Source organism: Nicrophorus vespilloides, unplaced genomic scaffold (genome assembly GCF_001412225.1).
Source record: "Nicrophorus vespilloides isolate i.1.1-1 unplaced genomic scaffold, Nicve_v1.0, whole genome shotgun sequence".
Classification (NCBI taxonomy): Eukaryota; Metazoa; Arthropoda; class Insecta; order Coleoptera; family Silphidae; genus Nicrophorus; species Nicrophorus vespilloides.
The window spans coordinates 600,882-616,903 of record NW_017100101.1 but is presented as its reverse complement, the minus strand read 5'-3'; the positions used below and the strand labels follow the sequence as shown (position 1 = coordinate 616,903).

General features: G+C 37.2%; 3 protein-coding genes across 4 annotated transcripts; 1 reads left to right on the top strand and 2 right to left on the bottom strand.

Moving 5' to 3' along the window:
* Positions 1 to 38: 38 nt before the first annotated feature.
* LOC108568060 (phosphoribosylformylglycinamidine synthase) lies at positions 39 to 14,492 on the bottom strand. The gene is made up of 8 exons (XM_017928953.1): positions 14,341 to 14,492; positions 3,727 to 4,533; positions 3,359 to 3,612; positions 2,394 to 3,176; positions 2,085 to 2,338; positions 1,263 to 2,021; positions 757 to 1,201; positions 39 to 700 (listed from the first exon to the last, which is right to left on the bottom strand). Exons 1-8 carry the CDS (start codon positions 14,463 to 14,465, stop codon positions 99 to 101), a joined length of 4,029 nt encoding a protein of 1,342 aa, XP_017784442.1. The 5' UTR covers positions 14,466 to 14,492; the 3' UTR covers positions 39 to 98.
* LOC108568062 (AN1-type zinc finger protein 2A-like) lies at positions 5,058 to 6,405 on the bottom strand. Its single transcript, XM_017928956.1, has 5 exons — positions 6,214 to 6,405; positions 6,021 to 6,063; positions 5,641 to 5,961; positions 5,477 to 5,528; positions 5,058 to 5,400 (listed from the first exon to the last, which is right to left on the bottom strand). Exons 1-5 carry the CDS (start codon positions 6,266 to 6,268, stop codon positions 5,248 to 5,250), a joined length of 624 nt encoding a protein of 207 aa, XP_017784445.1. The 5' UTR covers positions 6,269 to 6,405; the 3' UTR covers positions 5,058 to 5,247.
* On the top strand, positions 7,163 to 12,768 carry LOC108568061 (myotubularin-related protein 6). Of its 2 annotated transcripts, none has more exons than XM_017928955.1 (9): positions 7,163 to 7,433; positions 10,133 to 10,246; positions 10,338 to 10,658; positions 10,713 to 10,973; positions 11,033 to 11,165; positions 11,226 to 11,458; positions 11,514 to 12,020; positions 12,077 to 12,379; positions 12,434 to 12,768. In XM_017928955.1, the coding sequence occupies exons 1-9, from the start codon at positions 7,410 to 7,412 to the stop codon at positions 12,581 to 12,583; spliced, it is 2,046 nt and encodes a 681-aa protein (XP_017784444.1). In that variant the 5' UTR covers positions 7,163 to 7,409; the 3' UTR covers positions 12,584 to 12,768. The 2 variants fall into 2 exon arrangements, with proteins under 2 accessions (XP_017784444.1, XP_017784443.1); XM_017928954.1 differs by lacking the exon at positions 7,163 to 7,433 and adding an exon at positions 8,448 to 8,809.
* Positions 14,493 to 16,022: the final 1,530 nt, after the last annotated feature.

The window sequence follows — 16,022 nt, the reverse complement described above, 5'->3', positions numbered from 1 at the left end:
AGTTTTTGTAAATATCGTATAATTCAATGAAAATTGCAAACATTTTTGTTTCAACAAAAAAAGAAAATACTACAAAACAATTATGCGTATAATAATGATTATTGTCCTAAACACCATTCGTACGCATTCCTGAACATCTTCTCCCACGGACTCTTACTGTAAATCTTCCATTCTTGAGGCTTGTAAGGCCATTGGAACAGCTGCTCGCACCTCTCCGGATGAGGCATCATCGCCAGGTGACGCCCATCCTTCGAGCAAACACCGGCCAAACCCTGGACGCTTCCATTCGGATTCATCGGATACTCTTCGGTGGGTCTACCATTATCGTCGACGTACCTCAGAGCAACGCATCCATCGTTCACTAAACCCTTATACACTTGATCATTCTTGAAGGCAAACCTGCCTTCGCCGTGAGCAACCCAAACACCCAGCACAGAATCCTGCATATCGCGTAGCATGATTGACTTGGATTTCGGAATCTCGACTGCCGACCATCTGCATTCGAAACGCTCGGATTTATTATGCTCCAGCATAATATCGGAATCTGTTCCAACCCAACCGATCAAAGCCATCAGCTGACAACCATTACAAACACCCAAAGAGAACGTGTCCTCTCTCTCCACGAATTTCCCGAACTCCTCCTGCAGTTTCCCGTTAAACTTTATGCTCGCCGCCCAGCCCTTCGCCGATCCCATCACATCTTCGCAATTTAATTAAGTTAATTCATGTACAATTTTTTTTAAATATATTATTTACCGGCATAGCTGAATCCGCCTGGGAAAATGACACCTCGGAATTTATCCAAGGTGACGGCGCCGCTCAGAAGATCCTGCATCGTGACGTCCCACACTCTGAAGCCGGCCCTGTGCAGAGCTGCAGCCATTTCCCTGTCACCGTTTGTTCCTTCCTCCCTAATCACGGCCACGTTGATTTCCTTCTTCTCCTCGATAACCTTATAGTAATCTGGGTCAAAGGATAGGCAATAGACGGGGCCTCTCCTCTTCTCCAGACCATCATATTCAGATTTGGCGCACTCCTTTATGCATTGCCTCATCTCCAATTGGTAACTCGTCTCCTCCCACATCTTCATCAAAGGCAAAACCGTGCTCTCGATGCACGCATTGTTCACAGTGATGGCCACCTTTGATTTAATACCGTATCCGACGCTCATTCCGATTTCGTAAACAGAAACATTGTGTTTCTGAGAAAAAAAAATAAACATTTAATCAAAATATTCACCCTGAAACAGTGATTTCACTTACTTGATACAATGTTAAGCAATGGCTGAGATCGTCCGGTAATACTTCGATTATCCAACCGAGTTCTTCGGCGAAAAGGATGTCGATGGCGCGTCCTTGCTTGTGACTGATGTTAACGTTGATACCGCTAATACCACCAAAACACATCTCCAAGAGTGTTGTGATTAAACCTCCGTCGCTGACGTCGTGTCCGGAAAGCACGGATCCATCTTTTATCAACTCCTGCGTTACTTTGAAAGCGTTTACAAGGTCTTCGGTTTTCTCGACATCGGGCGAATCGTCCCCCAGTTGCTTGTAGCATTGCGCCAAAGCCGATCCTCCCAATCGGTTATGACCATTCGAAAGGTCGACAAATAACAAGACGCCTTTAGTACCCATGCTGGGTGCCTTCAAGTCAGGTGTGACAACTTTACGGACATCCGGGCAAGGGGCATAAGTGGAAACTACCAATGTTCCGGGTGCTTTAACAGTGTCTTTCCCAACTCTTGCAGCCATCGAGAGAGAATCTTTTCCGCCATCGACGCCGATACCCAGTTCGGACATTATAGAAGTCATCGCAACGCAAGCGTCATATAAAGCAGCTCCTTCGCCTGGCAACTTTGCGGCCCACATCCAGTTTCCGCTGCATTTGACATCCTTCAAATCGCTTATAGCGGCAAAGACCAAGTTACTAAGAGATTCGGCTACAGTCATCCTGGCTCCAGCCTTATTATTCACCAATCCTTTGATTGGCTGTTCACCAATAGATGAAGCTATTCCTTCCTAAAGTAACAATTATTATTATAGATTTTGTAAACAATTTATTAATAGTGAATTAAAACTTACATAACCGAAATGAGATATTGCAGTAACAGCAACGTCCGCTAAAGGCGTATGAAGTGGACCGACGCATTGCTGTTGAGCGATCAACCCAGTAACACATCTATCAACTTTATTGGTAAGATATCTTTTGCTGCCAACAGAAGGCAATCGAAGCACCCTCTCCAAAGCCTTGTAAATGGAAATATCGTCAGGCAATACCAATGGTTTGCAAACCGTCGTTTTCCTATCCAATTTATACACTTTTCTAGGCATTTTACCTGTAAAAAGCACCAATGAAATTGAATGTTATCGAACAAATATTAATAGAATTACCTAAAACGTGGTCCAAATTTAAATTGAACGGCACATTCTTCTGCTCATCGTCCAGCGTGAGAACGACCCTTCCGGTATCGGTAACCTCTCCTACAAAGTTAACAGGGCACCTCTCCCTCTTGCAGATTTCCTTCAAAGTACCCATATCATCCTTCGAGCATAATAGAGCGTTGCTCTCTTGATACTCGGCTCCCCACAGTTCCAAAGAGTTAATTGTCGGATCGCCCAAATCGAAGCGATTCGCGTAGATGACACCTCCAACCGGCTCCACCAATTCCTTCAGAACGTTTCCATTTCCCCCGGCGCCTTGATCGTGAATGCTCAAAATCGGATTCGATTTTCCAGATTCCAAGCAGGCTTTGACCACGCGATTCAATTTGTTCTCCATTTCGGCGTCTCCACGCTGCACAGCGTTGAAATCTAATTCGACCTTATTGTCGCCCTGCACCTCCACCGAAGAAGCGGCTCCACCGCCGACTCCGATCCTGTACACCGGACCGCCGATCTTCACGATTTGGTTGCCCACCTCGGGTTTCAATTTGTTCGTCATGTCTGCTTCCATCATTCCTATTCCACCGCTGAACATTATTGGTTTTATCCACTCCTTGCGCTCCCCATCCGAATCCACCATGCCGAAAGATCTCACGAAACCAGCGATCATCGGTTCTCCGAATTTGTTTCCGTAATCCGAAGCGCCATTGCTAGCCTCCACGATGATCTCCAATGGCGACGCAAAGTTGCTAGGATACTTGAAACTACCGTCTTCCCAATCCAAAGAATAACCTAAGAAAGGACCCTTTTTAAATTTCATTTTGTATAATTGGCTTTCTTAAAAAAAATATATCATGAATGTTAAAGTCAACCCGATTTTCCGAAAATTTTTAGTTTGTATAGTTTATGCAATACCTTTTTTGAACAAAAATAGTTTATTTGAGCTATAATTAAATTGAATTTTAAGGAAATACCTGGAATGTTCAAGTTTCCAACAGAATATCCAGCCGTTCCGGCGATGCAGTACCCGCCTCGTCCAACCGATTGGACATCACGGAGACGACCTCCAGGTCCGGTAGTTGCCCCACTGAAGGGAGCCACACCCGTTGGAAAGTTATGCGTCTCAGCGGTAAATGTTAGATCTGTTTTTACCTCAGCAGTTTTAAAGTCGCAAACTTTCCCTGGCTTCGTCGGTCTCAAACTCCTGTGAACGAATCCCTTCATGGCGCTGTAAACAGTCAAAGCATAAATCTGCAAATGCATCCAAAACAATGTCGTAAGTATGTCATGAAATAAATAATTAACAAAACTTAAATGCATTCATTGATCCCAATCGACTGACCTGCTGTTGTCGCTAAACTTGATGACGTTGTTCTGATTGGTGTGATCCTGCGTCCTAATGACCATATCGATCAGAGATTCCTCGTACTCAATACCGTCCACGATCATCTTGCCCTTGAAGAACCAATGTCTGCTGTGCTCGCTGTTGGATTGCGCCAAATCAAAACACTCAACGCTGGTCGGGTTACGTTTCAGCACGTTCTTGAAGAGATCAGTGTAATAGTCCAGATCAGCGGAATCGAAAGCCAATCCCAACTCTTTATCGATGTCGATCAGAGCATCTCGCCCTTTTCCCAGCACATCTACATCTCTGATGTTCTCGAACTTCACCAATTTCTCATTGAAGCTTCTCTTCGGGATGTTTTCCGGTGTGTAGAGGCATTCGGTCATGCGATCAAAAAGCACAGCAGAAACATCAGCACTGATTTTTCCGGTAGATTCGATTTGGAAGCGACGCGACACTTCCAACCTTACGACATTCTTCAGACCCAACGAGTGGCAAATCGAAACGGCGTTCGTTGATTTGGACGTGGAAAAGTTCAATCTCGGACCGACTTCTACTGTCGCTTCTTTCAATTGACTCTCCCTGGTCACCTTTTGCGGCTCAAACGGATTTTGAAGAACCCACTTCAACTGCTCCAGATCTCCTTCGGTCAGAGTTCCGCTAGATGTTTCCACGTGGTAGCATAACTCGGTGACGATAGATTTGATACCCGCGTCTACGGCTTGAAGCCTCTTTAAGATTTCTTCGGCTTTGGCTTCCGTGTAGGCAGGGCTCCGGTAGAAGCGCACAATGGAAGGCTCCATGCTGCTGGAAACGAAGTCGTGCAGTTAGTGTCGCAAAAGCAGAGCGGAGACTGACGTTTCTTAATGGAAAACTTCAGGGGAAAGGTTAAGAAGTCATCGACGCGATAAAAGCCGATTGATAGGATTCAATTGAAGCAGATTACATTTACTACTTCAATTGTGGCCCGCGACAAACATAAATAAAAATCCATTCGTACTCAGATATCTCTGTTATTTTCTCTTTTTTATGAGGAAATACAGATTAAAATTTCGTGTACATTCGAAAGGTCATTCGAATTTCTTTACACATCAAATGTAAATTATTGCTATATCATAAACAATATTTTTTAAAGCTAAAAAATTATGCTATGAATTCAGTAATTCAAAATTGTTTAGTCATTACCAACCATTATAGTAATTACTTTAGGTAAATTGAGATTAGTAGTAAAAAAACTAATGATTTATTTATATTGATTGTATATTCGTTTTGTTTACAATTAAAAAATAAATTACAAATATCTTAAAACTAAATATTTAATAACGAGTAACAATATAAAATATGTATAATATTAATTTAAAGAATAAGCTTTTGTGTCTTTAAGATCTATAAGTCAATTTCGATTTGTAACCGCTGATCATCCATATATACCAGAGGCGGAAAAATACAATATTGGAACTAATATAAATACAAAAAAATAGTGTATGAAAACGGGTAAAGTGTCGTAAGTCGTGGAATTTATGAAACGTTGCATCTGTGAGAAGAGTTTGATGCCGCTCCTGATGTAGCTTCTGCCTGGTATTGTCTGGCAAGAGCCATGTCCATCTCCATTGTGGAACTAGCACTCTGCATGGATAATGCCAAAGCTCTTGCTAAAGCTTCATCCTCGCTCTAAAAAATATAAAATTAGGATATAGTTTCTGTCTTCAGTAACTTACAATGAATTTTGAGAACTTTTGATAATTACCATATTGCCTTGTATACCACTAAAATCGTTTCTTGGAGGATTATTAGTTTGACTAAAAAAAAATTATATTAATAAAATATTATCAAGTAATTCTAAATTCTATCATAAATTTGTTATGTTACAACAAATTGTAAGTTACAATCTAGATCATGGTTGACACTTACTGTATGACTTTCCCCTGGCATGCATGATCCGATGTATGCCTATGCTTCAAGCAATAATTTTTCCTGCAGTCATTGCAAATAACAGGAATGACTTCCTTGGTCTTGCAGCCTTTCTTCGAACATTTGTTAACAAAAATCTGGCGACGATTCTTGGCTGGATCAGATTGGCAATCATTGTCTATATGTGCCCCGACAACTGCATCAGGCTGCTGCCCCCTCACCACTGGAATGGGAATGTTACAGAGTGGACATACTGGCACCTGATTGTTTTTCAAGTAGGCTTTGGGGCAGCTGTGTGTTGTATAAGTGTAATGTTCTTCACTACAAACAAAAAAGTTAATAGAAAAAAAAATCTAATGATGCAATAACAAGATTCTTACCAAAATATATTATTGCATGCATCACAAGTTATTGGTAGAAAATCTAAAATAGAACGCAATTAATCATTAAACACATCACTTTATGTATATGTAATTCAAAACAATGCATTAGCAAAATGTAAACAAAGCGCCTTTGCAATAATCAAAGTAACATACTTTTTTGTTTGTAACACAATGTAAACACTTTACTTACCTAACCTCTTGCAACTAGATTCGTTGCACTGTTTTCCAATATGCGGGAGCTCCATTTCGTATTAATTTTGTAGAATTTGATGATTTACTTTTCAAACGCGTTAAAAAAAGTAAGGTGGAAAGAAAAACAAAAAATGGGACGTCTTTATCCAATGACAATCTGTTATGAATTGGCAGTTTTCTATACGCTCCCTAACAATTTATATGTCAAAACATGAGTCATGCGGATTCTCGTCGAATAGTTTCGAATTGTTTCTGCAAAAAGTTCCAGAATATTCTTAAATTTCAAGTATTTATAAGAAGATATGTTAAATACTAATAAATATTTAAAGAAAACTATGAAAAATAGATAATTTTGTGGTAATTAAATGAAAACGCAGTAAATTAACGCGTATTTGGTTGCATATTTTCATCATAATAGACTACTCACATGCATCCATTTTGTAAAATTTGAAATGACATTGACTGTAATCAGCACATTTCTACAAGATAATAATTCTAGTTTAATAAATCATAGAAGAATTTTTGTAATAATTTATCATAATTCATTTCACAGTACTCGAAATGAATTAACATTATGATTGAAAATAAACACTGTTTTTTCAGGTTTTCAATACATTCTATTTGATGAAATATGAATCTGGAATAAAAGTAAATATTGTCAAAAATGACAATAGTCATAATATGACTCCGGAATGCAAAGAGCAATACAAGAGTTGAAAAGATATTATAAATTATTTGCAAAATCATTCAAGTTAACTTGATTAAATTATTTATAACTAAATTTTGATTTGAAAATTAGGATTAGATTTTAGGCACTTTTATTATTTATTCATTAATCTATAGAGTATACAACCAATGTCCAAATTAAAGTTACATGACTATGATAAAAAACTGTATTAACGTAAATTTCAGAGATCTGACAACATTGTATTGAACTGTCTATCGCGCATTGTCGAGCACGCAGACATATGACATGTCAAAGTACTCACCGTGTATTATTTAATAAATAAATAAATTTACGTATAGGAAAACAAACTTGATCACTTAGAAACAACGTGCAATCATTTGTTGTGTGGTTTTTTTTTGTATGGTCAAGATCAAGTGGAGAAGAACTAAGAAAGAGAAAAACAAGGCAGCCGAAGGGTGTCGAGAAGTGAAACAATAGGGAGCCCCTCTCTACCATTTACATAAACTATGGAACATATAAAAACCACCAAGGTAAGAGAACCCATTTTTTGTGTACGTTTCGTTTTATTGCGACGAACCTGGAACATCGAGATTCTGTTTTGATTTTTTTATGGTGTTTACGTTTCATTGCATTGATAACAGTAAATCTCAAGTTCTGATAACACTAGTTTTTATATGAAAAAAATAATAAAAATATTAAAAAAAAATCCATTGTTTTTTTGCCTATTGAATGAAATAACTTTGAATTGAATTAAACTTTTCAATTCAGTTATTTCATTTTTTGATTTTTTTACAAAAAAAAAACACTTGATAGTTATAAATGAATATTGGTAATTTAAAATAATCACTAAATAGTTAGGGTTAATTATTTATTGCAACACAAACTTTTTTCTTAGATGCAAACATTTCAATTAGAACATTAAAACATCTTTGATAAATTGATAGACAAAATGTTAATGAACATATATTTTTATCTTTATGCAAATATTTTGTGTAAACAATATGCATAATGTTTTTTCATGAATTCATTAAAGTACGTAAAATGTATAAAATAAGGTAATAAGGTAATATTATTTTAACGACATCTCGTAGAAATTAATTAAACACACTTGTTTACAGAAGTAAAGTTTTGTTATTTTTAAAACTGATAAAATATAAAAAAATGTCGAAAATGGAGGTATAATCTTAAGTACTAAATCTCTCTTAGTTTGAACGCATTCCGTATTTTAGGAGTGGCGCTGATATTTCTGAATTGTTCGTTGTTTATTTAATAATTTCTCGAGTCAATGAAGTTACGTTACTGTTGCGTATTATTTTTGTGGTTTGATACTTATTCTACACTTATTTTCACAGATTTCGAAATTGTGTTTTATCTGTTGATACATACTCGAAGCAAATACGATTTGTAATTTGTATTTAATATTGATAAACATGTCAGTGCGATGAGCGTGAGCAGAAATTGCAACAAAATGTAACTTTGACAAATCGGAAAACAAGTTTTATTTGGTTAAAAGTTGAAATATGTTTATATCTAGTAGGTGTTATCCATTTTAACAATCGATTGTTTCGCCTGCCTGCTTATCCTTGTGATGGTGCAGTTTTGTTTTGTTATGTTTTTCATCTATATCTCCCCTCCGCTGTCACGGTTCTTGTTCTTCCTTCTCTTTTTCTATAAATAAGTGCAAAGTGGATGTGGGTGAATAGGCTATGACCTGCGCATTCCTGGGAGGGGGACGGGATTTGCGATGTTGGAGTACGTAGAGCCGACGATAAATGCAACACGAAAAATATTAACAAATTCGCCGTCGATGTACGTGAAATTCAAATCGTGGCTGCTGCAGCAACAGACCGCAGAGGCCGGTGGTAACACGGCTGAAACCATCTGCGGAACCCTCGTCAACTCCAAGGTAAATCCATCTGTACCATCCATACATCCATCCAACACAAAATCCATCAAACTTTATAAAGTACTCCTGAACGAAAAAAAGGTAAAATTCAGCACTAAAAGAGTGCAAAATCAAGATTTTTTTTTCGGTTAAAGATAACCTAAAACACACGCCCGAATTTGCTATTGATTCGGTTTTGCAGACGCGAAAACATTGACGAAGTCTCGGATGCTCTCACAGTATTGACTTTTTTTCCAACTTCAAAAGGATACACATGATTCAAAACGCTGTGCATACTATAAGAAACCCAATGGCCGAAAAACATATGGCGAAAACATTTGCATCCAACCAATAGAAATCCAGCAACTCTATAAAACCAATACGACGCTACGTTTTATTTATTTTGTTTTATTTTTTTGTAAATAAATCAGTTTCTGAACTTCCAAAATGGAAATATGCAACAAAAAATGAGGTCTAAAAAAATAGTATAGCCAAAACATCCATGGCGTTTCAACGCTTCCCATTGGTTCAAACAAATAAAATGGCTTAAACGACCAATCAAATTAAGCAAATTATTCAGATTCAGATTTTGCGCATTTTTAATTACTAAAAATATATTACAAGAATTGTTGATTGAATCTGTGTAATTGACGTCACGTTTGTATCCGTGAAACGCAATTTCAAGAAACAGCTCGTTTTAACGCTATTATTAAATCAATCAATAGATGTTATTTTGACCAAGTGTAAAATGAATGTTACAATAATATACGTGTGTTCAAACAATGGGTAAGTCTACTTTTGTAAACGTACAAATTGTATTATTGCGTGCACGAATTAACTCAATTCAGTAATATTTCGTGTCGTGTTAAAAAATAATATATGGATTATGAATTATTTACTGTACAATATAGAATTATCATGTCTTTTATATATTTACAAACGATGTAATTAATAGATGCGATTAATTATTAATAAATATGAATTATGGATGTTCTGCATGTAAATGTTATCATTTTTGTTATATTTATAAATAGATTGAAAGATTGTGCAAGAGCTTTCTAAAATTGCATCATGAAAGGAAACATTGGGGCGCTGCTAAACAATCGTTTCATTAATAACGTGTTATCTTGCTGGAAAAAAACGATAAACTTGTATTTTTAATACTCTTTGCTAGTGGAATGAATAAATGAACAATTGCATACAAATATAGCATTCGATAATGAATTGTGTATCTTTTTTGTTTTTCGACTTATCAAGGTTGCAGTGTAATGAACATTAAATATCTAAAATGTTAATTAATTATTTTTTTTTAAATTCAAAATTAACTTTTTTTTCGTTTTTCAGTTGGAAAATGTTCGTATGTTAGATCGTTACTCGAAAACACCATTGATTGGAACACTATTTCTTACAACATCACATCTCATCTTCGTCGATCCCGAAGACAAGAAGGAAACATGGGTAAATATGTTTTCGAGTTCTTATTTGGAGTTCTCTAAGCTATTGTTCTGGGTCCATTTCTTGAATTGAGTGTGTGTATTTCTTTCAACAGATCGCTATAATGCACATTGCGAATCTGGAAAAGCTTCCTTTGACCACAACAGGGTCACCGCTTTTGATCCGCTGCAAGAATTTCCTGTCGGTGACGTTCGTGATACCCCGAGAAAGGGATTGTCATGACATCTATCTGACGTTGCAGCTGTTCTCGCAGCCCAGCAACGTCGAAGATTTGTACTGCTTCACGTACAAAGCGATCCCCGCAAATATGTCGCAAAGCACCGGCTGGGACTTTTACGATCTGCAATCGGAATACAAGAGGATGGGCGTACCGAACGACCAATGGGGTTTGACCAACCTCAACAAGGATTACGAGGTACCATTTCCATGATAACTTGTGCTTTTCTCATATTTTTTGTTTGTTTGTAAGTTGTGTGATACTTATCCGCGCCATCTGCACGTGCCGCTCTCGGCCACGACGACGACTCTGATGGGTAGCTCAAGGTTTCGCTCGAAAGGACGTTTACCGGTGTTGTCGTATCTTCACCACAATAAAGCAAGCATTTCGAGGTGTAGTCAACCTTTGTCAGGCTTTAGCGCGAGATGCGTCGAGGATGAGAAGATGTTCAATCACGTGCTCAAAACCAATCCGAATTCCAGTTACATGTACGTGGTCGATACGAGACCAAAGGTAGATACGGAAATAAGTAAATGAAGCCGGAAGTCAATTCTAACTGATCAGTCTTGCAGATAAACGCGTTCGCCAATAAAGCGGCAGGAAAAGGGTACGAAAATGAGGCTTTCTACGAGAACATCAAGTTCCATTTCCTCGGTGTCGAGAATATACACGTCATGCGGAACAGCTTAGATAAAGTGATCGAAAGTGAGTAATTATTGCTTTACTGTTTAATTTGATCGATATAACTTATTTTACTTTTTGCAGCTTGTGAGCAGAAGAATCCAACGATTAATAGTTTCCTGAGCGGATTGGAGTCAAGCGGTTGGTTGAGGCACATAAAATCCATCCTCGACACGTCCTGGTTCATTGCTCAAGCCTTGGAGGAGGGAATCAGCGTCGTCGTGCATTGCTCCGATGGTTGGGACAGGACCGCTCAAGTTTGCTCTCTAGCCTCGATTCTGCTGGATCCGTACTACAGGACCATTACCGGATATCAAGTAAACTAGTTTTAAAACATGTAAAGAACCTAATTTGAACTCAGAAGTTTTCAAGGCTCTGATTGAAAAGGATTGGTTGGCTTTCGGGCACAAATTCTCCGAACGCTGCGGGCACGTTCAGAGCGACAGCAAGGAAGTATCTCCAATCTTCACGCAACTTCTGGACGCCACGTGGCAGCTGATGCAGCAGTTCCCATTAACATTCCAATTCAACGAGCGCTTTCTGCTCAATCTCCACGACCATGTACATTCGTGCCAGTACGGCACCTTCGTCGGAAACTGCGAGAAGGACAGGCTCGATCTCAGATTGAGCGAACGCACCTATTCCCTTTGGGGCAAAGTCGCACGCAACATCAACGAGTTCTTGAACCCTCTTTACTCTCCAGAAGAAACCACCGGACTTTTAACACCCAATCTGGTTCCGCAAAACATTAAATTCTGGAGAGGCATGTACTGCGGTTTCGAAAGCGGAGTGCATCCGCGAGAACCCATAGGAGATATTCTTCTGGACACGTGCGATCACACCTCTTCTCTCGAGGATCACATCAAATACTTGACCAAGGTAATTTCGATCATCAATAACTAATAATTTGCAATTAAAGAACATTCCAATTGCAGCGTATCTCTTCGGTGAAAGCTTTGCTTCTGAACGCGGATAAACGCAGCATCGAGAAGAAACCGGACAACACTAATTCCACGGACAATAAATTCCTTTATGAAAAAGCGAGTCTTCGGGAGCTCGAGTCGGCGGACCACGACCATCCACTGAAGTTAGGCTCTGAAGATAATCAGGGGAGCGATGCGAATGAGAAGGTCGGCGAAATCACCAAGGATCTCAATTCCGTGGCGCTCGACTGGAAGGCCGTACGTAGCGTCACTGAATGCTCGTGCTCGAAAGCCTTCGATCAGTTCACAAGAAAAGTATATAAATAAATTCATAAAAAAAACACAATATTAAATAATACTCAATTCTAGTATCATTGCCGGAAGTGCGGTGATATTTTCTGCATGAGATGCATTGACCAGCAGTGCGAACTTCCGGGCCACATGAGCCGGAAACCGATGCCGGTCTGTCGGCCCTGCTACGACAATTTGCAGACCGTCTCCTTCGATGGACCAGAATAAATGCTGTGCTATTGCGCTCTTTCATTTTTCGCACTTAATGTTACTTTTGGACTGACCGAATTTGGGGAAGAACTGTTATATATACGCTCGCTAATCAAAAAAAAAATAAGTAGAGTAAAGAGAATTATTTTTTAAGTTCAAACCTGTTGGTTTCTATTCTTAATAAGTTTAATAAAATGTTAAATAAAATGTCTTTTTATTTTCTTTTAATCCTAAATATAAATAAATCTGGCTTTTATTTAAAAAAACAAAATTTGTGAGTGATCGACAAAACATGTCATAAATTTTATTGTGTGTTGATGTAGCCGTAACAAATATTTAAAGAGAAAAGGTAATTATTGAAAATAAATTGCTTATTCTTAATAAATGTTAATTTTTAATTTACATATCCAAATACAATTATTATTTTTATTAGTTTATAGTGTTTACAATAGTTTATTTCCTTATCTACGACTTACTATTTCAGTAAAGAACAACAGACTATTATTGAAAGACTAATGTTTTGTAAATAATTTGCTTATTCCTTCCCGATAACTCTTTCATCTTGAAATATATTAACATTTTTAATATTGTAGGAATAGTTTTGAGATTACAGTCGTAATCTTACAAATGTTTATTATATCAAGTTACAATTATATATAGTGTCTTAACATTACTAGCGTGTATGTGTGTATAAATCTATTCAAAGCTGCCAATACATCACTTTTAATGAGATTGAAATATACAAACAATGGAAGTTTTTTCTTGCATCTCAAATAACGAATGGTTAGCAATAAATAGAAACTAAGGCAACGTAAACGACTAGTTATATAATGCACTCAGCTTTCTACTGACTATATTTTTTTTACTGATTTGACTCAGTATTTATTATCTGCAAGAATTAAAGTTACATCAATAATATTTATTTTTGCTAAAATAGTATAATTTATTTTAATCGTTGTATTATTGTAAATTTAAACAATAACTTTGATTTGCACTAATGATCAAATTATCAGGAATTAACAAGTAAAACTAATTAGTTTAATATTGTAATTGGTATTTTAAAGTTTTAAGGAAAATAATATATGAAGGATAATTTGCTAATTGAAAGTAAAATGCAAGAAGTAAATTAAATGGTAGTAATTAGTGTGATAAGTATTAATTTAAATGTTAGAATAAATTTTATGTGTTTCGTTATAGAACGTGCACTGCTACAAAAAGGGGTAATTGCAAGTAGTTTAACGCAATACTAAATTGAAATGTATTAAATGTCTCTGCTAAAGCAAGGCAAAGGAAATAAATTGGAGCATCAACCTTCTGAATGGCAATTGCTTACCATTATTTTTATTATTAACAACGGATAATTACGAAATTATTATCGTAATGTTAATGGCTAATGTAGATAATTATATGCTATGCTAAGATTGGACGCAGTTCGATGTGGATTAGAAGCTGAGACTCGGCTCATTCCTCCTTTCTTTCTATATTTTTTTTTTCTTTGCTTTGCCCAGCACCCAACGTTACCCACTGATCTATCTTAGCGCCCCGGGCAACACGGTATATATCCAAGCAGTATATATCTTTCACTCAACCTAGTTTCTTTCGTTGTAAATCGCGAAGGAAACATTCCTCGAACGGCGATTATTTGTAATTGCAATTGCGATGTTCTCTGCGTCCGCACGCATCTCGAGATTCAAATATAAGTATGGTTATCAATGAAAAGTTTTTCCCCTTCGATTACTTAAGCTTAATTAGTCAATGGATGAACGACGACTTACGTATCAGATGTACCGGTTTTCGTTGCGTGGTCTTCGGATGGACGAAATCCAATTGAACGGGTGTTAAGAAAATTGCAGATGTTAATAACGGCACGACACTCTGGGTAAACAAGATCGTTAACCATGCGGACGCGATCAACAAGTGCGCCTGCTTGTTGTCGTTTAATATTTTTTCTTTTCTTCTCGTAATCCTGCAACAATTTGATGATGGATGGGTTGCCTAATGGAGATAGGAACTTCCTTTTTTTTGTGGAAAAAAGGGGATTCTTTTTTCGTTCGCAAACTGCGAACATTTCAGGTCTCCGTTTCCTCTGGTCGCAATATCCTTAATGTGCGAATTTCCTCTCGAATGCATTCACGTGCTCACGTGCTCGTCTTGCGTAAATTTCCACGTATTGAATGAAATAACAATTTTTCATTTGCAATTTTGTAACCCCGTTTGTATTGCATAGTACACACATTCTTTTGTTGTAATGTTTCAATGTTGAATCGTTTTTTAATTGTACGTTTTCACAGAGTCTAAGATTATCTTGACAATTCGTTTAGTTCTATTCGATTGTTTTAATAACCGCATCCAGCTAAATCTATAGCAACAAAAATGCGCCCACAAGAAAATTCATTATTTTTAGAATATTTCTCGTTTTTTAAATTTATATTTTTAGTTGATTCTTTTCCAAACGATTCATAAATGTATCTGTAAGCTAATATGCATAGACATACACTTTTTTGACAAAGGTAAACAAATTAAATTGTATACTTATTGTACAGTGAAGATATTCATGGAATAAAATATTGTAGGTCAGGATTTGCGATTCGCTAATGGAGAAAATGATTGATTAAGCTTTTGTTGATTGTCTTTTGTTTCTAGTTTCTATAGGAATGGAATTTCCGTGGAAATGGATGGCATGATATAAAAAGTTAAAGGTCTGATGCGGAAGATCGCAACGGAGTACACCCATACTATAACGAGCACACATAAAATGTGGTTTGCATGTTCAAGAAAACGCGGTTGAGCTACTCGTAAATCAGACATTAATCGATATGCCGTGATGATATGACATGGGACATGGAAATGCTATTATCGCATGCACGAGGACCAAAACGGCAGTTGCTGCAAAATGACTACCGCCGCTGGTGATGCCCTTTACGAGCTCCTGGAAGATCTCAAAGTATGCCTACATTTGCTTCAATCAAACAAATAGTTTCATCTTTGTTGTTGTTGTTGTTTCAGTTCACTGATTACAAATTGGCAGCGTGCATCAATCGTCTGCATCGGTACCTGAATGAGAACGATCTCACGATTATCAAAAGAAGCGATCAGGTAGGTGACGAACGCAAAAGTTTAGAAGATTTGATTGACAAACTTGATTCAATTATTGAAGTCGAGAGAGACATTTCTGAAATGCCGCACGTTTTCTATTTCGAAAAAAAAAACATATTTCCAATACACATTAAGATGATATAATTCGGTTATTCAATCGATACATTATTCATATTATACTAAACGTGCACGTATCTTGTGAACATTTTTTGCACTCCTCAATACATTGAATATATAATTTACATTTTTTTTAAAATTAGATTTAAGATGTTGTTCTTGGCACTTTTGTGGATTTTTCTTCTTTATTAGATACAATATAAAAAGTTTTCTTAATTAACTATTGCCAAATAGAATTCGAATG